Below are 26,088 nucleotides of genomic sequence, written 5' to 3'. Positions count from 1 at the left end.
GGACAGAACTAATGTGGTAAAAGTAAATAGGAATTCTGTTATATGGTAAATGTTTGGTGCCCACATTGCTGAAGAGCTGATTTTCATTCAAAGGTAGCTGCTCATAGGCTGTATGGGGCCATAGTACATATCCTCATGCTTGGCATTATAGTTCAAAGCTTTTGGAAGAGTCCCTTGACATGATCACAGAAGAGAAATAAATCCCAGAGAAGTGTGGATATATCCCCCGATATCCATTCAAGGAAGAAAACTTCAATGTCCCACCTTCTGAAAAAAAAGCCGATCATTCATCTACTGATGGAAAAAATGGTTCTTCCTTCAACCAATCATTCAACTGCTGAATGATGTAGGTTTGTGCTTCTACAAATGTATTTATCAACCCTCAAGGCCACAACCAACAAACCTGATAACACTCTCTGCTTCAAAAAGTTTTTCTCTAACTAAAGAGCTTTTATTGTAACTTTCTCCAATAACCATAGTCATTACCTCTTGACTTAAAGATGTACGCTTGCATGAAACAGGGCTACAAATAATCTGAAGTGTTGAATCGTTCACTGTAGTCTAGTTCTCACACTGCTTTCCTTTCAAAATTAGTCTACTCCCACCATCCGTGTACAGTAGTATCAATCTTGTAATCATTTCAATCATTTTAATTGTGAAAATGGCTGTATTACAAATAAAACAAAGTAAAAATACAATTAAGCATTCAACTACTGCAAATCATAAATTGCCCTTTTCAAGTGTACTATGGAAATTGCATTGTAATAATGTGCTGCTGGTTTACTTATTTTTTCCCCTTATGCCTACCTATGTTGTGAGGCATAGTGTGTAAAATGGCTGCATTAGTTCATTAAAATGACTTTGATGCTGAGAAATGAAATCCATGGCATTTGCAACCCCTTTATAAACTTAGAATTACGCAAAACATCTGGCTTACTTGTAAGATGTTTTCTTAAGTCTTTCTTCATTACTTTCATTTTTCTTTTTTTCCAGATTTGCAAGATATATTTCTTTCTGTACTGCTTCCCATGCAATGATTTTTTTATCAAGGTCCTCGGGCAAATCCCTTTCTGTGAAATTCAAACAGGGCTAATTAGATGTGCAGAATTTTGAAGTGTGACCACATTTCCCATAACAGGAAGATTACTCTTCATAAATTTATCCAGTAGCAGTAATTCACTGTTGTTAATTTAGTTTTTCTCCTTATCAAACTGTCTTTATTAGTTTCTTCGGCATACAAAGTAAGCATTACAACATAACATCTCAGAAAATCACAGGGAGCATTGCATTAATACAGATCTGTGTTATACATAGTGGTTATGCACATAGATAATCACTGTAAGTTTCTTTCAAACAACGTTGTCTTGCGGTTCATTACAAAAGGACTATGATGGAGCCCAATATATAATCCCTCCCCCCAACTTCCCTGAAACAGGGAGAGAACTTAAAATGCAACCAAAAAAACCTTGCATGTACAGAGCAATAAAGGTATCGACTAATATGTGGTAGATGGGAGTGGGGGCCATGAACTGTCTTCGATGGACAGCCCAAAAAGCTGGAGTTGAGGGGCTTCGGTGAGGGGGAGGACTCAAGTAAGGAACAGGTGGAGTGCCCTAGTGCGTGTGGGGCAGGAGAATAGGGAGAGACCGATGGACAGATACCTCACCAGAGGCCTCTATATGTAGTCAAATCTATTTTGGGAGTCTGTGACTTTGTCAGGCGAGCATGCCACTGGGACATGGAGGTGTCTGTTGGCTTCTTCCAGGTGGCTGCCAGGGCCATCTTGGCTGCCTCTAAACAGAGTCATATAATGGATCTATCCCCTACTGTTTGGTGTTTAAGAGAAGGGCCATGCAGCCCCAGCTGGATGTAGTCAGGCATTTGAGGTAAGGGGTAACCTAGGATGTCCTTCATCTGAGTTAGAATCTCGTTACAATAGGGTCTAATCATGTGGCAATCTCACCATATGTGGCGAAAATCACCCAGGAGATCACAACCCCTCCAGCATATGTTAGATGTTTCCGGCTATGTATTTTGTGGAGCTTAGCGGGGTGCAGATACTAGTCATAAAACATTTTATAGTGGGCTTCTCTTAGGCCTAACGATCAGTTAAACCTCAGGATGTCTCCCCCTAATTTCCGCCGTTGCTCTACGGTAATGGTTGTCCCCCAGATCTGGTCCCAGAGGCCATCCGTAGGGACATCGGCCAATGAGGTCAGGAGAGAAACTAGGAACGAGATACTCCGCCTGAAGTCCTCCAGTTTACTCACAAATTTCTCTATGGGGATCAAGTCTCTTGTGGCTGCCTGTCTTATCTCAGGTTGTATTACCCAGTGTTTGAGTTGGGTTTAATGGAATATCTCTGTAGTAGGTAGATTGAAGTCATGATGGCAATTGTCAAATATATGTCCCAGCCGTGAAACAAATCAGAGCTAGTGAGACAACCCCCCTTCCACCAAAAGTCAAAGGGGCCCAGGCCAGTGCAGTTGGGAAAGCTTTGTTCAGGGTGAATAGGGGTGTATGAGCAAGGAAAGGTCATCAAGCACTGTGGGCATCCTTTTCTTGGTGGCTTTTTTCTATTAAGTGGACCACTCAACAAAGATTATCATGTGTCTGTTGCCCTTTACTGAAGCCAGGCTGATCTGGGTGGATGAGATCTGGCATGACATCCTCCAGTTGACTAGCTAGTATCAATTCAATCAATCAATTATAAACTTTATTCGATATGTAAAAAACAATATCACAAAAGTACACGTATATTAAAAGAAATAAAGTAGAATAATAAAATACCGTGAAGGCACATATAAAAATGTTAAAAACATATTCAGAAGAGTACAAATAGGCATAATTACAATAATTTAAAAAACCATCATGCAGTCATTTAAGTAAGAAATACACAGCAAGCGTTGAATCTTGTGTCATCTAAGGTTGCATTGAAGCCCTCACTCTCACGATCACTTTTAGGTAAGAGGAAACAACAGCAATGGCTAAGGGATTGTCCAATGTTTTTAATTTATAATAGGCCGCTCTACAAGATTGTAATCCCCATGATTTAAGTAAGGGTTTCAGGTAGGTTGCCCTCGGCAATTGATAAAACCTACAAAACAAAATGCAATGGATGTTAGATTGTGTTGAGAGACCATCGCAAGGGCATTTCTCCAGGTTGCTGGACCAACAGTTTTGATTAGGGAATGTTAATAGTCTGAAGAAAGTGTCAGTGCGAAAACGAGTTACAGGCATGCGAATAAAAGGAGATGGTATTAAAAATAAATACTGCTGGGTCCCTTGTGTAGTGGTAGAATGTTGGTGATCAACTACCATGCTCTTATGTTTTTCAGATGACCATCGTCGGCTAATCAGGTGGCTTAGGACTAGTTGTTTAGTGTAACTCTAGATATTTTATTCAGAGTTGATGGATCAGAAAAAAATTCAGGATGCCCTAAGTCAAATGACAGGTTTCTTACATATTTCAACCACTTGTTATTATCAGCCTCGTTCAGGCTAAGGCAATCTGTGATGATTTCCCTATTTAGATTGGTCTCCTGGTTGGTCCAGACTTTATGCCATAGGATGATGGGGGAAGAATTTATGATGTCCGTGATGTATGTAAGACCAAGTTCATCATGTACCACGTATGTAGATGTACCGCGTGGGACAGCCAGGAGGTAACGTAAAAAAGAGTTCTCAGAGCGTTGAATATGGTTGGCATGCTCAATTCCCCAAATCCCAGATCCATAAATGCCAGTCGAAATGCACTTGGCCTTGTAGATCTGTAATAAGGGATTAATCGGACGTCCCCCTAACTTTTTCGAGAAGTTAGTCAATGCACCTATAGCTTTAGAAAACGCAATTCCCCTAGCTTGGGCGGCAGCCAGCCAGGAGCCCCTCTTATCGAAGATAATGCCCAGGTAGGGGAACCTATCAGTGCTTTCCAACTTTCTGCCGTTTAAAAAAATGGAGCGTTGTTTCTTTCTGATCCCTGAGCCACAAGACATGGTAAAGGTTTTGGAGGCGTTAACGTTTAAGCCTCTTTGTGACATAAAGTCGGTGAATTCTCCTACTGCCCTTTGTAGCCCCATACAAGTCTGTGACATGATTGCTGCATCGTCTGCGTAGAGGAGTATCGGTATCGATTTCCCGTTTATGGTGGGGTAGTCATGGTAAGTTTTATTAAGATGGTGACCAACAGAGTTTATATAGAGTGTAAAAAGTAAAGGGGCTAGTATACAGCCCTGTCTTACACCTCTCCGAATATAAAACTTATCAGAGCATTCTCCTCATCTACCATATCTAACGCGGGCTGATGCTCCCCTATAGAGTTCCTTGATGAATGTAAGGATAGGGGGCTCTAGGCCGATCTCTGCGAGAGATTCCCAGAGCAGCTCATGATCAACGCAGTCGAACGCAGAACTGAGATCTACGAAAGTCACAAAGAGATTTCCCTTTTTAGCCTGAGTGTATTTGGCAATTATAAGGGCCAAATTCAAGCCTTGTTCAATAGTGCCTTTGCCATGTCTAAAGCCATATTGTAGATTGGAAATAATATTTCCCTCACTTATCTGGTCCTGGATTCTATTTAAAATGATTCTCCCTGCAACTTTCATCAGGGAGTCGAGCAGCGAAATTAGGCGGTAATTGGAGGGATTGTTCCTGTCATCTTTTTTAAAAATCGGCACTACGACCGCCTCAGGCCAGGTGGAAATGAAACCCTTGACATTCAAGGAATTTAGGACGTTGGTAAGCAAGGGAGCCCACAGGTCCGGCTGTGATTTAATTACATCTATTGGTACGCAGTCCAGACTGGGAGCCTTCCCAGAGGGGCTTTCCTTCAATGCCACAAGTACCTCTTCACATTCGAAAAGGATGTCTAGAGGAAAAAGACTAGAAATGTTTGACTCTAGCTGAGGGTTGAGATAACTCTTCAATACACCCGCCGGTTCTTTGGGGTCTGATATATTATATAAGGTGCCAAAATGTCTAACCCAGGTTTCGGCAGGTATGGCTGAATCAATCTTGGGGGGCTGGGTGCACTGCAAGAAAGGGGCATTTACTGCCTTCCAAAAGGAAGTATTGTCCCTTTTGTTTGAAGCCTCCTGTAAGACTAGCCAGGCCTCTGTTTTCAACTGGTTTTTCCTAGCTAGTCGAGCTGCGCGATAGTTTTGTCTAGCTTGCCGTATTTCTGTCTGGTTTCTTGGGTTGGTATGAAGGGCCGTTTTTAAAAGTTTCAGAGCTTTAGTACAGGTCCTGTTAAACCAGCCTTGGCTACACGGTAGAACTTTCCTTGGGGCCCGTGCGAGTAATCTTTTGATCTCCAGCGTGATTATAGAGAAGGAATGACTAATTGCCTGGGGGTTTTCTGTTGTTGAAAGACATGTCTGAATATGGGCATAGGTGTTTTTTAACCAGTGATTGGAGGAAAACTATGGGGGATACTTTATCCCATTTTAAATGAAACCCATTTATAGTTGCCAACTTATGTGGCGGGGTATGAGGAGGATTCTTCCTTACGTTGGAGGTAACATATGGCTTTAATTTTAAGGTCACCACAATAGGGTAATGGTCACTGAGAGCAGTATCAAGGGTCTCCCAGTTGAGTATAATCCCTGAATACCTAGAAGATAATAAGGTATAATCAATTATAGAGTGGCAACCTCTCCCGTTATAAGTCGGTTTAAAACACTTAGGTGGGCAACACAACTCATTCGCATATGATAAGTTAAAATGAGATGTTAAACCATTTAATAAGTCCCCTAATTTAGTATGCAAAAAATGGGTAAGTGGGTCATCCCTGCCGATATCCAGGCCACAAGTGCCCTTATTGCTCTGTGTGCACAGGGGGCAATTAAAATCCCCCACCCAGAAAAGCTGATCCCCTATTTTTATTAAATCAGCCTTTAAGCTATTGAGGACCGATTCATAAAGGGGGCTTGGGATGTTATTATAAAAATTAACCAGGATGATGTTTTTAAAAGCTCCCCCTGTAAGGGCAATAATTTGATAATTTTCAGTCCAAGTAAAATTTACTTGTGTCAGCCCACATTCGACAGAAATATATGTCGAAAGCCCCCCCTTATTTCTGCCATGTGGGCTAGGAAAAGCTGGGGTATGTAAGGTCTTATACCCCAAAAGATGAAGCTCATTAATGGACCAAGTTTCCTGTAGGCAGATAATACTATGACGAGACACAGTTTGGACCCATAAAGGATTTGTCAATTTGTCAAGAAGACCCGCCACATTCCAGGATAATAAACTGTCCCCCAGTGTGGACTTTTTTTTACAGGTGTTGCCATTCTTAGTGTCCTCCTGAATCTCATCAGTTTCCTGAGATAAAAGGGGGGTTAAAGAAAGCGAGATATCGCTAGATGGACCAGATGGTCTGTCAATTTCAAGAGTTGGAAGGAGACAATCAGAGGCAGAGTTTAACTTCGTCTCTAGATTGCTAGGGTTCATGAGGTTTATCTTCTGATTAACATAGTCAGGGTCTAATATGGCTTGCGAAGGTCTCGTTTTAGGGGGGTCGCCAGCCTCATTCTCAAGGTTTAAAAGTCAGTCTAAGTCATCCAGACAGGAAAAAGTGGCAAATCGATTTGAAACAGGAAAATTAAGATGGTGGCCCTCTGTGTTATCCGTGTGTTGTAAATAGGGTTTTGAGGGGTTTGACAAAAGGGAGCGGGGATAAAAATAACTTAGGTCATGCGTCTAGATCCCCGCACCCCTTCTCACGGTGTACCAATCCACTATGTGAGGTAATTCCCTGCGATCCCTAAAATTGATGATAATAACATCTCCCTGAATGTCCTTTGGTCTGGATCCCAACCAACCTAATCTTCTCACATGGAGTATTTCGCCGTCAATATCGGAGGGAAGTGGCCTATTTTGATATAGCCATTATACTACCTTGTTTTTAAGTTCCTGATGTCTTTCTATTTTGCCAGGGGCAAGTTCCGGGACGCCTGTAAGTATCACTACGTAAGGAGCTGCTTCCGGGGGTAGATCGATGTGATGAATCGTTGCCTTCCTATTATTCAAGGGTACCTGCATATTAGCACTATTTCGATGGGAGTCTACAGGCTTATGGGGTTGGTCGCCTCTTCTATCCCTTTCACAAGTAGTTCTCTCCTCTGTTGTAAACGTGACAGCGTGTGTATTCTCCAAGTGGGCGGGTAGCAAGGCCTGACTGGCTGTTTGGTTGAGTGTGTGGGGCCCGACTTCAGTGGTAAGGGTAGACTTTTTCAGCAAGCAAGTATTCAATTCCCTATTTATGCAATGTTTATAGCAGTTGAAGCTTCTAAGGACGTTAACTGGGCTGCAATGTTTTTGACCCTCTCCACTAAAGGCAGAAGTAGTGATTTTACTAAATGCTCTATGTCGCCCATTAGGTTGGAGGGAAACGATGTTGGTGGCTGGGAACAGTCTTTTGGGGGCTTCGCAGGTATTGAAGTCAGCGGAATGTGGGGTGCAACTTTGGAGGTCTCAGGGTGACTATCTTTCCTCACTTTTTTCTGACGCAATCTTTTTTTAACTAGGGGCTCTGAGACTGTGGTTTTATTTCTTACAGCCTTTCTCTTGTTGTTTTTGGCGGTTTTTGTTGGAATCGGATCCTCCGAAGAGATATCTAATGTTGATTGTGTGTTTAGGGTATGTATGTTAATAGCCCTTGGTGTTTCAGATATGTCTGTTAAATCTTGCAGTTGCGGAGGGGAGCCAATTTCATGTGCGAGGTCGGTGCCCATGTTAGGCGTTGGGGGTGAAAGTACATGCTGTATGTGGCCTAAAGACGAGCGCTTATGGTACAGGGGTCCAAAGACAAACGGCGCTCTGTAATAGCTATCTCTTGCTCCAGCACTGTGGCGGCCCTAGTAATAAAATGATCTAGTGTCCCCCTAACAGAACCCCCCACCAAGGAATTCCTGGCTTTGCTAAGGCGAGAAGGCATAATGTAACTATGTTATCGATGCACTATCGCCTCATACGCAATATCGATGCACTATCGCCTCATACGCAATACACAAAAATAAGCAGCTACTAATGTGTAGCAAATAAAGATAAAAAGGTATTTACATGACTAGCTAGTATTTTAATGTACATCTTCGCATCAAGATTTAACAGTCCAATCTTCCAGTATGACTGATATTTACTAGAGTCTTACCCCAGCTTTGCGATTACCATTGCAAGGGCTTCTCCCATGGAAGGGGTTACAGCTCATGTCTCAGCAAAGGAACTAAAGAGAGCGGTCAGATGGGGAGCCAGGTTGGTGCCAAATGTTTTGTAGAACTGGGATGTGAGCCCGTCCGGGCCTGGGTATTTGTGTAGTTTTAGGGAGTCAATCACCTCATGGACCTCTTCTGCTTAAAAGGGCTTATCTAGGAGTTCCTGTTGGTCTGGCAAACTTTAAGGGAGCGTGGTATCCACCAAATAATCTAGTTACATGTGGGTGTGCACTGGGTCTTTTGTGTATACAGTTTTATAAAAAGCTCAGAAGGTCTACACATTCCCCTCCTTTGTATAGGTCAAAGCCCTATTTGATTCCAGAATCGGGCCTATACAGTCTTTTTCCTGTTTCAACCTTAACTGTCGGGCCAGATGGGTGCCCACCTTATTCCCCCTGTCGTACGTGGTCTGTCTGAGGCACAAAAGAGTGAGTTCTGCTCTGTTGGAATACATGACTGAGTTTACAACTCAGCGCAGGCATTTTCCCTTGGAGAATAAGTGTGGGGGATTCTTAGTGAGCTCTTTCCACTTGGAGAAGTTCTTCTTCCAGTGCCAAGCGCCTCTTGGTCCTCTGTCTCACAAGAGTTGTCATAAGCGATATGCATGTCCCCGTTAACACCGCCTTGAAGGTGTCCCAAGTCATGGCATACCTAGTGCCAATGGGTTTGGAAAAAAAAACATCTACGGGAGGAGGATTTCAGGACAGACAGTCTAAAGTAACCTCCACCATAGCACAGTCAGCAATCATTATGGGGTGAATATTAGCAACCACAATGGCTGGCTGTAGTGTTTGGCTCATAAAGACATGGTCGAGACTGGAGTGTGTTCTATGAGAACGTGAAAAAAAGGTACATTTTTGGTGGTGGGGTGGAATGAATGCCTTAGAGCCTAAATTGTGTTAATTTTTGCTTTGTGGGTTAGGAGAAGGTGCCTGTGTTTGTGATCTACCAAATGAGATTAAAATCTCCCAGTACCATTATCTCGCCCTCTGCAAAAACCCCTCGCTGGCTGAAAAAGGAGGGGAGAAATCTGTCTGATTTAAGTTTGGTGCAAAGATCTTGGCTATTGTGCATTTGCAACCATGTGGTAAACCTTTGACGATCAGCATCCTCCCTTCCATGTCGGTTTTAATGTTGGTTGTTTGAAATTTAAGAGAAGAGTGAAATAGCAGGGCTACCACATTATGTTTAGAACTTGCCGACTACCTGTAATCAGTGGATAGGATTTGTGTTTTAACCTGTGTTCCTCAGTGCGTTTTAGCTGGGTTTCCTGCAGGGCCACTATCCCAAACCTACAGTCTAAAATATATTTCCTTAATTTGCACCATTTGTGTGGGAAATTAAGGCCTTTAATATTCAAGGTGCCTAGGTTGACCGCCACGGGTTCACTTGGCTTGGCACTGCTCTATGCAGTCAGGTTAGTCTGTTATGTGTGCTGAAGCCAATAAGTACCTCTGTGAGCCCCCCTATATCCCCGCTAGCCCCTAACCCATCCCGTCCTCTCCAACCATCTCATTGATTATCTTTGGACATGCATTCAAGAACAAAACATAGCTTATTAATACTATAGAACTTAGGAGCCAAAGATTATGTTGAAACTTAACTGGAGACTTTGGTCCATTTCCGCAGATTCACTGTGCAGGGTCAGTTAGTGAGCTGAAGATCACAAGCTCTACTTGAAAAAAGAATTAGTGTCCATCATCTCCCACGGGCGCCTGCCTCAGGGAGCAATGACTCAATCAATCCTCCATGCTGGAGTGGCCATTCAACCTGGATTGTGCGCCTGGAAGGACAAGGTACCCTGGTCCGGATCAAGGCCAGTGAGTCTCTGGCCCCAAGGCACCCATCCGGGGAGTTGGCAGCCAAGTTCTAAGTGGGGTTTGTCATTGTCTCCTAATTTGCCAGAGCGCTGTCCTCTGCGCTATTGTTGCCAGTGTCCACCTGCCTTGGCGTGGGGCCGGTCCGTGGAAGGTTCTCTCTGTGCTCCATTCTTCTCCTGTGGGGCAGAGATATACAAACCTAGCAGTGCCACCACTCCCTCCAACTCGGTGAAGTGATGCGATTTGTTTTTAAATTCAAAGGCTATGACAAACAAATATGTCCATATTTATTTCATATGTTGATTTCGGAGATGATCAGCGATCAGTTTACCTTGCATTCTTCTCGCCAGGGTGGCAGTCGCCACATCCTGGAACAGGGAGCAGGATGCTCCCTGGAACAGTACTGCATCTCGTTTGCGGGCCTCCAGAAGAATCTTCTCCTTAGTGTTGAAGGAGTGTGGCTTGGCTAAAATGTCTCTGGCGTGGTTACCATCTCAGGATGATCATCACCCAGGATATTAGAGAACACGGCCACCACAAATGCTTCTAAATCGAGTGCCTTCCCCCCCTCCTCCAGCCTTCGCCAGGCATATAAACCAACTTTAATAGCTGCTCAGTACAGCCGGGGCACCCCTACTCCAAAATACCCAATTTAAATGAGTCTTTTTAAAATACCAAGTCACACTTTCAACATGCCAGCATTATTGGGTTTGTAAATGTTTGGTAGGACCAATTAACCAAAAGAAATAGTTTGTGCTACATACATTTTAGTAAAAGGGTGTGTCATAAAGGTCATTTAAAAAAAAACAAATATATCAAAACAATTCCTTTAAACTGGATTAAAGAAATTCTTTATTTCAGGAGCTTGAACTGCAGCAATTAATATACGAGGAATAGCTACTATTTAACCATTTAGTGCCTTATTTACAATATGTGATGCATCGCTGGCACAATGCAGTGATGCATCAAAAAGAAATGCGACAATGCATAAAGCCATGGTTGCCCCATATTTACAATTTGGCAGACCGCAGTGCAATGCGGTATCTTGCGTTAGAAAAAATGACTTAGGTACCACCAAATAGCCCCAAGTGAACCTGACGCAATTGTCAGAAAAGTGACGGAAGGCGTCACGTAACTCGAGTACAAACACCCCGCAACAGTCCCCACTGTGTCAAGCAGCAAAAAATACCAGCATAAACTACGCATCTCCCCAAAAAAACATTTGAGGGACTTTAGAGGACTCTGCAGTGGAGCAGGGAGCACACTGCAGTACTCAAGATACCCAACCAACCAACCCCAACAACAGGCCAGATGCACACCCAGACAGCCAGAGAAAGAGGAAGAGAAAGTCATACTTCAGTGATGAGGAAAAGGAGATACTGGTCACTGAGGTGACCAATCATAAATATCAGAGGTTTGTGATCTCAAAGTTGTCAATATGGAAAAAGAGACGATATGGCAGTCCATCGTGCAGAAAATAAACTGTGTCCGCCAAGCAAAGAGGATAGTTACCGACTGCAAAACTAGCTGACACGATTATAAGTTCAGAACAAAGGCCAAATTAGCATCAAACCTCAAGGCAGCATTGCAGACTGGAGGAAGAAGCCCAGCAGACCAGGAGGTGTTGGATGCCCTGGAGGAGCGGGTAGCAGCTGTCATCTCAGCTGAGTTGTTGATTCAATTCTCAGGACAGCGCAGCACATGAGAACCAACAAGAGTCATTGGGTAAGTCACAACAAGTGCAAATATGTGTGTCATGGGGTTGATTATAGCTAGATATGTACCTGTGCCCCAGTGTGCAGTGTGAATCTTGATGTTTTGGGTTCAGGCCCTTGTTCCATGTATCTACACATAAAGTAAATGACACAGGCCAATTTCAAATTGCACAGGTCAAATCAGCTCTGTCATGCCCCTACCTGCCATGTCCAAAGTTCAACAGCAGTCCATGTCCCACTTGGCCAACTGCCTCCTGTCGTTAAATGTACAACATGGAAACCATTTATACAAGTATCTGACTACAATGCATTTCAAAGAAAGCTATGCAGCGCCATGCTGCGTTACTGCAAAAGCAAGACGATGCGTCATCTTAACAACAATATGACGTCTTCCTGACCTCTTCCCTGCATCTGTGAATAATCGAATGCTATGCGCCGAAGCAGGCACACTTGCACCAAGGTGCCTGTGTTTGCACTTGGCAGCCCATTGTGCCTCAGAGTAGGGGTAAAGGTCATGAATGCATTATATCAGAGAGATATGGCGCAGTCCTTCCCTTTTCTCATGCCGTAGGGCAGCACAGCAGGAAGGTGCGTGGAGATGCCCCACGACAAAAACTCATCAATGAGGCCCATTCAAATGATAAGATAACAAAGTATAACTCCTCATTGTGCCTCCTTACACCTCCTTTGTGTAGGTTCATGTTTTGGATGCACTCCTATGTTCACGAAACGTTGAAAACAAGTGAATGCTGATGAATACATGTATGTTGTGTGTGAACACGCACAGCAACATCCATGAAACTTCTCTTTCATGCAAAGTGCTGAGTCAAAAGGCACTGTAGGCTTCAATTATGACCTTTTGACATAGGGCAGCCACAAGTAATCCAGTTGCAGTGCCCTATGTCGAACGAAAAAGGGCAGGAGTGTGCCATATTTATGTAAAACAGGGCATTCCTGTCCTTTGCCCCAGAGCCAGCGTACAATGGGCGGCTGTGCATCAATGCATGGGTCCTTGCACCATGGTGTAAGGGTGCCTGCGTAGCGGGACAGATTGATTTTGTGCAGGAAGGGACACCTTCCTGCACAAGAAAAATCACAATTGGTGTTTCCCTCTTCCTATGTGTGGTGCAGAAGAGCAGCATGCATGGAAAGAGAAAAAAACTAGTGGAAATGCAAAAAAATCTCCTAGTTGTGCATCCATACGCCTCCCCTGGGGAGGTGGAGCCTACTGAAGCATTCCCAGCTTTACAATTTCTTTAAAATCTATCAATGCTGCAGAAGCCATTGGACTCCAGCGTGAGTTTGTCCAAGAGGTGCATGTGGGGATGGATACCATGGTAGGTAGCCTATGGGCCATCCATGGATGCCTCAACTCCAATGATGATAACCTTGAGGATGCACAAGGTAACTACCCTCCACCCCCTGGCCTTGTTCAATCCCTGTCTACCATCGGTGGTGTCATGAGACAAAGTTATGAACAAATGCCCTACCAAAGTGGCACCAGTGAGGTGGGGAAACATCTTGTGGAAATATGTGACATCCTAAGGATAATGCAGGGGAAGCAGGATACTTACCTCGCCACAATGGCTGCATACCGCAGGGATGTAGTAGCTGTCCTAAATGCACTGATGCCTCACCTGTTGTCACAGGGAAATGCTGCTGCAGCCATGGCTTCAACATCCTCAGTCCCTGCTATTGGTGTAACTTGTCCAACCCAGTCACCTACTACAGCTCCAACAGAGTAACCAACAGAATCATACATCTGAGGAAAAGGATTTGTCTGAGACACAATTACAGTGTAAGACTGCCCACTGACATTTTCCTGTCATGTGTGATATGAAACATTTGAACTTTGTTTATAAATGTGCCTGTATGAAATAAGGAGATGCTGTCCTCTTGCTTTTTCCACATGTCACACTCCACCAATGTTGTCCCATTGTTGTATCGGTCACTGAGAGACGTTTTTCCGAAATCATCATGGCACACATTCATGCCACTTGACTTTACTATCTCGAATTTGTAAACAAGCGTCAGTCCACCTGAAATACTCTGGTTTTCGATTTAACCTGTCCTAGTACGGACCGCAGAGCCTTATACATAAAAAAAGTCAATCCAAACCATACAGAAGTAACTTTGAAGCATCTACCTTAAGGATTTTTCCAAGAATATAAGACATATTTGGTTTCCAAAATTAATGTTATTGCCAAGTCACCTCATTACTCTGGAGTATAGGGACACTGCATAACCGGTCCGGGAGAGTGAATCTAAAACAATGCACAGACGATACATTAAGTCTATGTCTCCTTGAAGAACAGTCTTTTCAAATTAATTACAGGCTCCTTCCATGACTAGGCTACTAAAGAACGGTTCACTCTTGACTCAAGAACCCTCCAGTGACAAATGAATATAGAAAGTTGAGACCCTCCCCCATAAAGGCTTTGCAGCCGATATGCGCATAGCTTCCATCTACCGCCAGCCTTCCCATTGTCTACAGCTCATCTGCTTTTTCTCATTTGTGTTTAATATATAATGAAGTTAATCGGTTGATTTCATGTACTATATATGGTTGTATATATGTCTCTCATGGATATGTGATTGTGTTGTATTGTGTTTTATGTATTAATATTTTTAACAAATTATCTGAAATATGTTTAGATACTATCAATAGTCTCAGTACAGAAAAAAAATAGAAAATTTTAATAAAGAGTTTTGATAAATTTATACAATCAAACAAAATGGTCATGTTTGTGCATCTGTATTAATGCACATTAGTTCATGCATGACTTTTTCTGTGTTGCCTGAAATTAATAATTTGTAATCATTGTGTAACTTGTGTCTAGCATTCCTTTTCCCCATAGAAAATCACAGTGTGCCACTTTCATTCACATCCTCACTAGAACACTACTTGACCACATGTGTTTTCACATATCTCCAGCCTGGAAACATGACTGCACATCCAAAGTCTTGCTTCCAGATTCATGTATGATTGTTTTGAGTACTGTGAGACATGTAAATAAAGATGAACACCTGTGCCTGTGCCAGTGTTTGGAATGACTGTACATGTGTCTTGAAAGGACTGATACACTATGCTTGCAGCTACACTGTGTACAACAACAGCCATGTTCATTAAGCAACATAGTCACAGTGAGAGTAAGCAGTCACATCAGAACCCACAATGCATGCCAAGTAGTTCTGTTGAACACCAGGTTCCATTCCTGCTAGGCAACATGTTTTCCTTGCAGCTATTGTGATGAGCAGTAGGCCTGGGCTAAATTTCCGTTCCGCTCGCGGAAATTGCGATAATTTGATATTTTCGCGTTCCGCGGAGAGTGCGAAAATGTCAAAATTTCCGCATTCCGCAGCTTAGCGATAATTTGTTTCTTGCTCGCGCTGTAAAATCGCCTTACCTGAATCCCCGCGTTCGCCGACAAGTTTTCCCGATCCGGTCGCGTTCTCCACGAGATGTTGGATTGTTGGTAGCCATTTGCGCTGTCTCGCGACAGTTCGCGCCCGCAGTAACATCATGCGTCGCGCGATCACGTCTTTCTTCTCGCGATCATGCACCGCGAGAAGAGTGAAAACAAGATGGCCGCGCCCGCGAGCAACCTCATGGGTAAGTTGGCGAGCCGCGACCACGCAGAAAATACCGCGAACGGGCGGGAAAAAAACTTCCGCATCTTCGCGATATTTCCGCGTTTGCGGAGATTTGTAACATTTTTGCGATAATTTGCGAAAGTCGCTTTCGCAAATTCCGCCCACCCCTAATGAGCAGTGGCATGAATTTACCATTTGTTGAGCACTATCATGTTGACCTTGCACTAAAAAAAGGTTAAACAAGACATAGCGTGCCAATGTGGAATGTGTATGTGGTTTCCATCTGTGTATGAACCAACACAGAGGCAGCGGAGGAGAGTCGCCCTACTGCTTTCTCGCATTGCGAGAAGCAGAAACATAAAATGGTATTTATAATACCATTTTATGTATCTGCTTCTCGCACTTCGAGAAAGCAGAAGGGTTTGATTGGGGGCGGGTGGGTCTGAATGAGAGCAGGAGAGGAGTAGCTTGCCCAATTCTGTGGGCCCTGACTGTTTGGTCGGCCCTCTGTGCACTCTCCCTTTTCTCCATGTAGGCTGCATGCAGCCTACATGGAGAAAATGGCCTACCCATAGATGCCAGGCTGGTCGGCATCCCGGCCAATCACAACGCTGCCATTGCAGCGTTGTGATCGACTTACAGGAGGGGAGGGAAGCTGCCTGCTTCCTGTTGAGGAGAGAAGCAGAGACGATGCCGGACCAGACTGGGCCGGCGAAGTTAAAAAAAAATTTAAGTTAACCGCCCCGCGTGACCCCCTACCCGAGTGACCCTCCTTCCCCCCCCCGCACCCTCCTCCCGCGAGTCATGCCGGCCGTGACTGAACCAACACCTGATGATACGAATCTAATAGCCGCCAATTAATCTCCCAAAATATTTTGCCGCCACATGCCCATGCACTTAGAACTGCAAGGTGCCAAATGATTAGGCCTGCATGGTAAATTCCGCGATCAGCGACACCGCAGAATTTTTTGCTTGTTCTCGCTTTCAAATGAGTGTTTGTGAGATATTTCCCCCCGAGCATGCAAACAGCGTTCGCAAACAGGAAAAAAAGCATTGCAAACGGGCGGAACAAGCTATTCCACGTGTTCGCGGAATTCTGCGTGCTCGCGGAGATTTTTTACCGTTTCGCAGAGCTTTGCGTAGCGCGACTAGGCAAATTCCGCCCACCCTAACACATTATTTGATCAGTTAGGACAACTCCCACCAGTGTATGAGTTAAACTGTTGTGTCACAAGTGTGGAAATCACATGTAATAAGTCAGACAAGTGACGATGGTCCATAACAAATGTTCTATACACATTAACACATTCAAATGACACTGCATGGGCACAACCATCCAAAAGCATATATGTTTACTGTAATGCTGCCCAACAATGCACAAGAGTATATATGGCACAACTATTTTTTTATTACCTATAAAGTATAAAAATGAATTTCAAAAGAAATGCATAAAATGTACTTATTGTAATAAAATTGACCTGCACCTAAAATATCTAACAAAAACTAACCTATTCTAATTTACTAAAAAACTAGCTAACTAACCTTCACTTATTCTATGGTTCTCTAGTAACACATAAGACTACTAAACCATCTGCCCCTACCCCCTTAACACATCAATGCACAATGGACATACATATACTTAAACTATACACAAACTAACTAGACATTCAAGCCAACACAATCATTTATATATAATATATATATTTTCTTTATACATGTATGAAACATAAAACTGAGCCCACTCGCCACCCACCCTAAATCTAATAACACAGAAATGTAACATTAAAACTACCTACATACCTGCTAAAACTACAACTACAACTATCTAAACCTACCTCATCCAACCTATACTATACAAACACTATAACTATCACTAAAGCTAAAATAATATGTAATAAAACTGTTTTCAACAACTCTTAACTCCAGCTGATCCAGCATACGGTCCACTGGCTGCTGCTTCGTGTCCACCTTTTTAAGCATTGGGCCATCTGCAGCTCCAGTCCGGCCAACTTTATTTAAAAAGGTAAACATCTGGGGTAGTCACCCCCTGACCACCGATTGCCCAGCACTAGACTGCGTAGCTTGTCCTGGTCCTGGTGTTGCTGCCGATGAAGGGCCTGCCTGCTGATCCTGCCCTCCTTCATTGCCCATCCCTTGGAAGCCCTAGTTTCCTTTTTGTTAGCTGGAACTTTTGCAGGAAGAGAAGAAATCCAGGTCTTTGCTGTCTTCTCCATGTCCTGTCTCCTGGACATTTTCTAGAAACCCTTGGAAATACAGCAGATGTGGCTGTATCTTGTTTTTCGTATTCTAAATGCTTGTTTCTCCTCTGCACTCATGTTGCCTGTTGGAGAACAATGACACATGTTTCAGACGTGTTTATAGATGACACTACTCTCTGCTGTTCAATGCATGAGAACATTGTAGAGGCTGACTCCTAACTAGTGCCAAACATCTGATTGCTGTGGTAGAAACACACTACAAAAGTACCCATTCAGGTTGTTCGTCACATCCTGTGGCATCACATAAACATCCTTTAAATTGGCTTGTGATCAGATGAAATGGAAGTGACTGTCAAAAGTCACACTGAGCCATGATAAACTCAAAACCAGAATTTAGTGTTTGAAATAGTGTGTAGAAACATGTACATACAATGCCCACCCAGGAACAAGCTAGGTACTCCATGGGGAAGGATATGAGGCTTGCGAGACCATACCAGCAAAGGGAAACAACTTATGTGTTAAGGATGTAGTTACACATGTCCCTAACTGGGACACATTATTGCTCACCATTCAATAAATCCTATTTGTTCACCTGTTCGGGCAATTACATCCTATCCATACACTCACATCTTCTGTGCAATTGTTTTTGGGGCCAGCACAATAGGCCTCAGGCTGATGCTCTACACGATCACATGTTACCCACAGGCAGGACTCAGAAGGCTGTGCAGGCAACCCTGATGTAGGTTGAGATCAGCAATACACAAATTGAACATGTGCATAAAAAGGACACCAATGAGATTATGACATGCCACAATGGAGTCAGGCATTCACAGATATCTGTGATGTACTAGTTGTACTAGGCTTATTTGTTGCTATCAGCTATGATAGGTACAGTGGCACTTCACCCAAACATATGAGATTTCCAGGATGTACCAGACCATATTTTTCACCATGTGATGATGATGGCAGTTTTTCCCGTAGCTGTCCTGGATGCTCACATACAGTGCAATGACAGCTCATGGTAAGTGATGAACATACAAATGAATGAAAATTCTAACGTTAGAGCAAATGCTCCAAATCCAACTACATGTTTGAGGTTGACATACTAAGCAGCCATTGCCTTGATAGTCAATCCACACACAGGAAGCAAGAATCACTAAATCTGCTCAGCACACTGCTACAAGTGACTCCATGGATGCATTTGGAAAAGCAAAGTAGGTTTGGAGTTGGTACTCACACAGCTTTCAGCACTGGCCAAAGCTACATACATGAATTGTCCTCACATACAGATCATGTTAGGTCCCAGACATTTCCATCAAAAAGTACTCTTACATGAGGACTCATCCATGTGGCACTTTCATTAGGCCACATGAACCTACAAAATGTATAATTGTTCACGTTACAATGGAACAAGAATCTGCCATGTGGCATGCTGTCAAGCGTGCACAATGATGTAAGGGTGTCTGCATTGTAGTCAACTTTGTGTTAGTGTGGGTAGGTACACCCTCCACCTCAGCCAAATTGTGTGATGGGATTTTCATCTTGCTATGTGTGCTGCAGAATGTAGCACATGTGGTAAGAGCATTCTGCATAGTGAAATTATTGTAACTTCAAGGAATGCTTGTTGAAGTACATGATTGCTCAGTGTACATTTTGGGACCTGAGCCACGCCTTGAAAATATGGGGCTGTATAAATCCAGCAATAGGTGTTGAAGTAAAATTTCCAAGCGACAACCATTGCACAGACCAACCACGATAAATGGTGCATGAATAGTGGCATTATCTACAAGGTGGCATGTGGCAATGTAGGCTGGTTTTTCCATTAACTTGTGAATCATGTAAAGGAGTCAATGCCAGCAGAACGTTTGACACAGGGATGTAATGGGGATATTGACTCATTGTGAATTTTGACATCATTGCGGATTGATGGCATGCAATGTGAATTGATACATTTTACACAGATGTATACTTTGATGTGACACCTAGCAAGATAGCATGTCAGGGCACAAATATGGTACTATTTACAGGCACATTCTGCTGTCCGTTGTGGCACATGTGATTGTTAACAGTCCATGGAAATTATCATTGGTATCTTTCTGGATCAAACATATTGAGACTTGATACTCAGTGGTAGTATTTGGGTCCTGGAACAAGTCCACCTGCCCTCGTATGTATGCCTGTGGTCCACCTATGAGCCATAAACAGAGGTACATTGACCTGTGAATGCTGGCCATGTGTACAGTGAATGCATTGAGCACAGTACATAGACATTACACAAGCATGGAATTGACATACAATGTCTTTTGTTAGGCAAGCCATGTTGTGACACAAGAGTTATAGAAATTGGTATGTCAATATGCAATCATGCCAGTACATAGTGGCTATATCAGCCCATTGGAGAACTGCGTTCAGTGCAGGTAGATGTAGCATGGCTACCTACATGGGTGACAGTTGTACAGATGTCTGGGCTGTGTGGAGAGTGTTTTTTTCAGTTGCACATGTGGCAACAATGGTTGATCACATACTTACATGTGATCACATTTAAGAGATACATCACACTGTTCACATGTTCCTTGTTGTATGACACAATGAGATCCACAACACATAAAGGCCCTGTTTTATGAGTGCTTTTGCACTGCTGGAAGCACACTTTTTTATGATGTTCATTGGGGCAGGAGCATGCTCCATATTTACAAGGCAGCACTGAGCTTTTTTCTTTTTTGGTTTAATGCTGCGTCGTAAATATTGATCGCATTAATGCAGTTTTCTGTGTTCAAGGGGTGTGGCATTTTGACAGTGCCCCAGATTTTTGTGCAATCATTTATATGATACAGTGCAAAAAAGTATGCCTCCCCAAGGGAGGAGTAAGGGAGGCACAACGATGAGAAATATATTTATTTCACATTTTTTTTACAAGTTATACCTGTGCTGCACTCTGCAGCGCACATAGTAATAGCAATACCCCTCATGTGATTCTATTTGTGCAGGAAGGGAAACCTTCCTGCACCAAGACAAACATCCATGCAACACAGTCACCCCTGCACCATATGCAACTATGCCTGTGTTGGTGCATGGCAGATAATTGTATGCCAGCACAAGGGAGAGCACTGGCCTCTGTCATATAGATGTAAATATGACAGCTGTCTGTGCTCTGAAAGTAATGCTGCACATCTCATACATATGTCTTGCGGCACCACACTGCGTTACTTTCACACACATAATGGTAACCTTTCTCAGCACCACTCATACACCTTCACTCTGTCACAATCCTTACTCATGCTTCAAGCATAAGGAGTAATGTAGGGCTTCACACATGGGAATCACTCTTGTGTAAAGGCACATTACTGGAGTTGCAAATGTTACACTAGACACTCCAAAAATGCTTGATCATTGTGCCAACAAATTAGTCTGGATTACAGATGTATCTGTCGATTCACTGTGCCATGGAGCTCCATAAGATAAATACAGTTCCACCAGTAGTTGCGCTGTTGAAAGATTTGCACTGCTGTTTTTCACTACAAATGTGCCACTTTTCACACATGAGGCTCATAGTGACTCACTGACTATACAGTGCATATGTATGTGTGAGTTTAGCTATGGGTGTTTAGGTATGTATTGACTTACCAAGAGGGACAGCGACTTCAAGTCCGAGATGGTCCAGCAGTCCTGCCTCTCTCCAGATGACATCCTGCCAGCGGTGCTTCGACTGGTGGACCGTTCTGTTAACGTCATAGATCCTGGCCATCTGCTGCTGGGCCCTTTCCCACTTTTGTCTCCATTCCTGTGGTAACCCTTGTGCACACAGCCACCAGTGCCAATCATATTTGGATATAAATGTTAAATCAGCCAAAGTAGACCCCCAAAGTCGTTGGGCGACAGGTTTTTGGACCTGCCTGACATCACTATGAATGTTATATAATGAAAATAAAAAATGATAACAGAAACTTATAACCCAACCTTAACTGTACCCTACAGCTACTGATCCCCAAAAAATGCACACACACCCAACAACACAACAATTTGTTCAAGATAATTTATTAAACAGGGCAATAAACAGACAAATTAGACAATAGTATTCAACTCAAAACTCTCAGCTCCACACAATAGACTCCAAAACCAAGCACAGTCCTAGGAATAGTAACTGAAAGAGAAAGTAACTGTGTACTTCCTGGTTTGCAGCATGGCTGAGTCTCTGCATCATTTTCTGTATGGAAGCAACACGTTTTAACGTTTTGCGTCATATTTTCTGCCTCTGCATAGTTGTGGACGCAACATCCATTACAAGATCACATTATCTGCATGTGTGACATTTGTCGCTGAAGCGTTGTGTTTCACGCTTAGTGAGGAATCAATCATTTGTACAGGAGATGCAAGAATGTTATATTTTACCAGTGGCAGCTCCTCCCCTAAGGCGTCGCCCCACTGCTATTGCAGCAGCGAAAGAAAGAAAAAGAAAACTTTAATAAGAAGACATTATCATTTTCTTTTATTTCGGGAGTCAGGGCGGGACTGGCTCCCAGACACGAGAGTGGGGAGGAGTGATTTACACTCCTCTAATGACAGTTTGGCTTGCCCTTTCTGTCATGCGCACTTGGCATGTCCTCCATTGGGCTGAGGTTGCACAGCCCCATGGAGAACATGCCCAGCCTCCCTAGGCACTGTCTAAGCGTCTAAACAGGACACTTAGACCAATCACGATGCTGGTCCTTCAGCGTTGAGATTGGCTGGGAGAGCCCAGAAGCTTGAGTGCTTCCGGTGCTTCCAACAGCGGAGGAGAGGCGTGAGGCAGCGGGAGAGGCATGCGGCAGAGAAGGTAAGTTTTTTATTTTTATTTTTGTTTAATCCCCCAACTCCTCCCACCCACCTCACCACCCCCGTTCTGAGCAACCCACCACTGTTTTTGAAATGTCATTTTTCTGACAGATGAGACACGTTTTGTATGCCAAAGGCCCTCTTCCAAAAATAGTGTTGAAATATGAGGTGAGCTGTTGTATGGGTGAGTGTCTGTGTTGAGATGCCGTATGGGTGAGTGAGTGGGTGTGTGAGTGGGTGTATGGGCGAATAAGGGTGTGTGGAGTGGGTGTATGGCTGGTTGTGGGGACGTGGAAGTGTGAGGGGTTCTGTGGATGATGTCATCAGTGATGTCATTTTGAGATGTCACCAGTGATGTCTCTGACCGCTTCATAAGTGATGTAATATGTGAGGTCATAAGCATTGAATTTCGGGGGCGCAAGTTATGGTTAGATCAGGTAACTATAACTGCTGAATTTCATTGATTTTGTCTGATTGAAATCTAAACCTAAGTACAACCTTCCTGTAACCTTTATTTTTTTCAGATAATTTATTAAGATTTTTTTATTCTATGTCCTAACTATAACATCCCTGCAACTTTTGTTTTTTTCAGTGAATTTCTGTGTTTTTATAAATGTTATTTCCTAACTATATTGAACCCTGTAATCTTTGAAAGTGGGTGTGTGAGTGACTGTATAGGTTGGTGATTGGGTGTATGAGTGGCTGTAGGGGTCAGTGAGTGAGTGAGAGTGACTGTTTTGGGTCTGTGAGTAGATGTGAGAATGTCAGAATGTGTGTTTAAGTGGGTGTTTGAGTATCTGTATGGGTCAATAGGTGTTTAAGTGACTGCACTAGAACGGAACTTTACCTGCTCCTTTAGCCAACAAGAGTCCACAGCTTTGCACCAAATGTCTACCCAACTCAAGTACTTTCTACTGGTTAATTAGCAAGTGCTACCTCATTGGGTAAATGTGCATATTCTACACTACAGCTACGTAATGGACCATGCAGAAATGTTTCCAGTGACCTTGTATGTGTTTTGGTAATGTGATTGTTTCTCATGCGTCTTCATCCAGAAATCTGTGATAACATGAATCCTCGTATACAGAAGACGACAAGAATACAAAGAGGTAAATCTCCACCAAACAAGAGTACTTCTTCCTAACTATATGAAGCAAGTGCTTCTTTGTTTCATAGAGATGTCCTAATATTCCTAGGCATCAAGAACACATCACCAAAATTGGTGGGAAACGTGCTGGGGGCCTCTTTTTAAGCTGTCCATCATCCTGGCAAAAGGAAGATAATACTAAGGTGAGTGGGGCCAAACGTGTGATGCTTCCAAGTGATTTGCATATTTGCATACTTCTAGTAAAACAAAGGAAGAACCATGGACTCTGCTCTCACCAGTGGAGGCCAAGAAATAATCCACTAGTTACAGTCACTACAGATTGCCTCTGATAGACCAACAATGCATTTACCTTTACCAAGGATTTTAGATCATTTTTAAATGTGTAACAGTCGAGAAAACACACTTGCTTTGCCTTTGCCAAGTTCAAGAAATTAGGATCATTTGTGCTTTACAGAAGTCGAGCTTCAACTGGGGCACCTGCTATGTTTATATTTGTAAGTGCTCCCTGTTGAGATTTAATTTCTGTGAAATGAGCATCAGGGTCAGAACTGAACCTCACCTGCCCATTTATCCAACAAGAGTCCACAGTTTTGCACAAAAAGTCTACCCAACTGGAGTAGTTTCTATTGGTTAATTAATAAGTGCTACCTAGCTGGGTAAAAGTCTGGTGTGTAATGTCACAATATAGCTGCACAATGAACCTGAGGAAATATCTCCAGCAACCTTTTATCCATTTCGGTGATGAGATTGTTTCTCGTGTGTCTTTATCTTGAAATCTGTGTGAACATTAATACTTCTATAAAGATGATAATGAGACTACAAAGAGGCTGAAGTGAGAGCTCCTATCCCCCCACGGCCCCAGCTGGCTCCCCACCTCCAGCGAGAGCCGGCATTGCTCTTGCACACAGGGAGCTGCTAAATATGCAGCTCCCTGTGTGTGGGAGCAATCCTTTCATCTGTTTCCCTGCCTGCTTGACAGCGACAGCAGGCAGGGAAGCAGATAAAACTCTGCTTCCAGCACTGGGGCAGTTTTGATTCTCCCGCCCGCTTACTGTTTGCTCTCGCTTGGCAGGCACCGTCAACCAGTAGCGGCTCGCATAGGGCGAGCTGTGGGGTGGTGAGGCGAGGCAAGGAGGGGCAGGGTTTCCTCCGTTCCGTCCTATGTCCGTGTTTGATGACCCCACCCTGCCACTCCTCTGCCTCACCCTGCTGCACGCCCTATGCGAGCCGCTACTGCCGTCAACGCTCCCACCAAGCGAAAGCAAACTTCTATCTCCCATGGGAGAAAATAAATATATAAATATAGTATTTTCAATTTACCATCATTACATGCCTGAAACAGTCATAACGAAAACAGAACCGCTCCAACTCAGTTCTTAATGAATTCATACTTGCCTTGTGTTGGGAGTATGGAATTCATTTGCACGCAGGGCTTCAATGAACATTATTTTCAAGGCAAGTATGAATTCATTAGGAACTGAGTTGGAACGGTTCAGTTTTCGTTATGACTGTGACCATTGCCAGTATATGGAACTTTTACGTGAATTCATGATGAAAACCACAAGGCACAAATTGAAAACAAGCTTAAAGTTGAATTGAGAACACATTTTAAATGACTGAAGATGCATGAGCAGCAGGAATGGAGCATTATGGTAGTTGTGGTCGAGATGACTGTTAAACAAAGAAATTTAAGGCATATATATTTATAAAGGATGAACTTGTAAACAAAATTGAAAAGAATACTTTCCATCAAGGCCAAAATGAATTCATCAAAAACTCGAGAAATGTTACTCACTGCTGCTTTAAATCCAATATGTGAGCTATCAGTCCGTTATCAATGTTTCCAGCTTTGAATATTTAAAAGAACCAATGAACTTGCCCAATAAATATGAGCATTTGACAAAGACTCGCATGAGTTGAAACGTGTTATGCCTTCTGTTTGCCTTGAAATAAAGGATTTTATGAAGCACTGTTGGTGTGGCCTGCATCATATTACTAAATTGTACATGTTTTCTTTTGGAATATTATAGATGTCTGACGCACCTGGGTCCTGGGTGAGCCCCGACCCGAAAGGCTGTGGCGCTCCTCACATCAGGCGTTCGTTTGGAATATATAGCTCCTATGTTGAAAGTTTGGGGGTGATTCGTCAAGGGGGGGCCGAGAAAAAAGGGGGATCCCAAAACGTGTTTTCTCCATGCAATTTCCATAGGAAACTTTAGACAAGGCTACAGGTCGAACGGGCAAATGAAATTACCCCAAATTTGGCAGGGAGAAAGGTCTTGGTCGAGAAAGCATGCTTTTGTTTATTTGGTGTAAATCCGTTCAGTAGTTTTGGAGAAATATCTAAATTTACAGATAACGATATTGGGAATTCTGCCATCTGATTGGCTGAGGCGTTACGAGCACGAGCTTGCTGGTTATTGGCTGCAAATGGTTGCAACTAGGAAGTGTTGGCAGCCATTTTGTGATTCCGTTGAAGCGAGTAAGGGGAAAAAAGGGCAAAAAGAGTAGGAAAGAGGAGGGTAGGAGCGCTGTGAGCTCTGTGGGGTGGTTAGGATGCGCTATACAGGGAGTGTGAAGCAAAGTATTCACCCCTATCGGTGTGAAAGT

General features: G+C 43.3%; 1 protein-coding gene across 1 annotated transcript in view; it reads right to left on the bottom strand.

The window, feature by feature from the left end:
• The window catches only part of TRPM5 (transient receptor potential cation channel subfamily M member 5), a 561,392-nt gene that overhangs the window by 103,805 nt on the left and 431,499 nt on the right, over nucleotides 1-26,088 (bottom strand). The window contains exon 22 of the mRNA XM_085646171.1: nucleotides 938-1,070. Within this exon, the coding sequence (XP_085502297.1) occupies nucleotides 938-1,070 (133 nt within the window). The remainder of the gene's footprint in view (nucleotides 1-937; nucleotides 1,071-26,088) is intronic.

The sequence above is a fragment of the Triturus cristatus genome, chromosome 3_1 (assembly GCF_964204655.1).
Source record: "Triturus cristatus chromosome 3_1, aTriCri1.1, whole genome shotgun sequence".
Classification (NCBI taxonomy): Eukaryota; Metazoa; Chordata; class Amphibia; order Caudata; family Salamandridae; genus Triturus; species Triturus cristatus.
The sequence above is the reverse complement of the archived record's forward strand: the minus strand, read 5'-3'. Positions and strand labels throughout refer to the sequence as shown.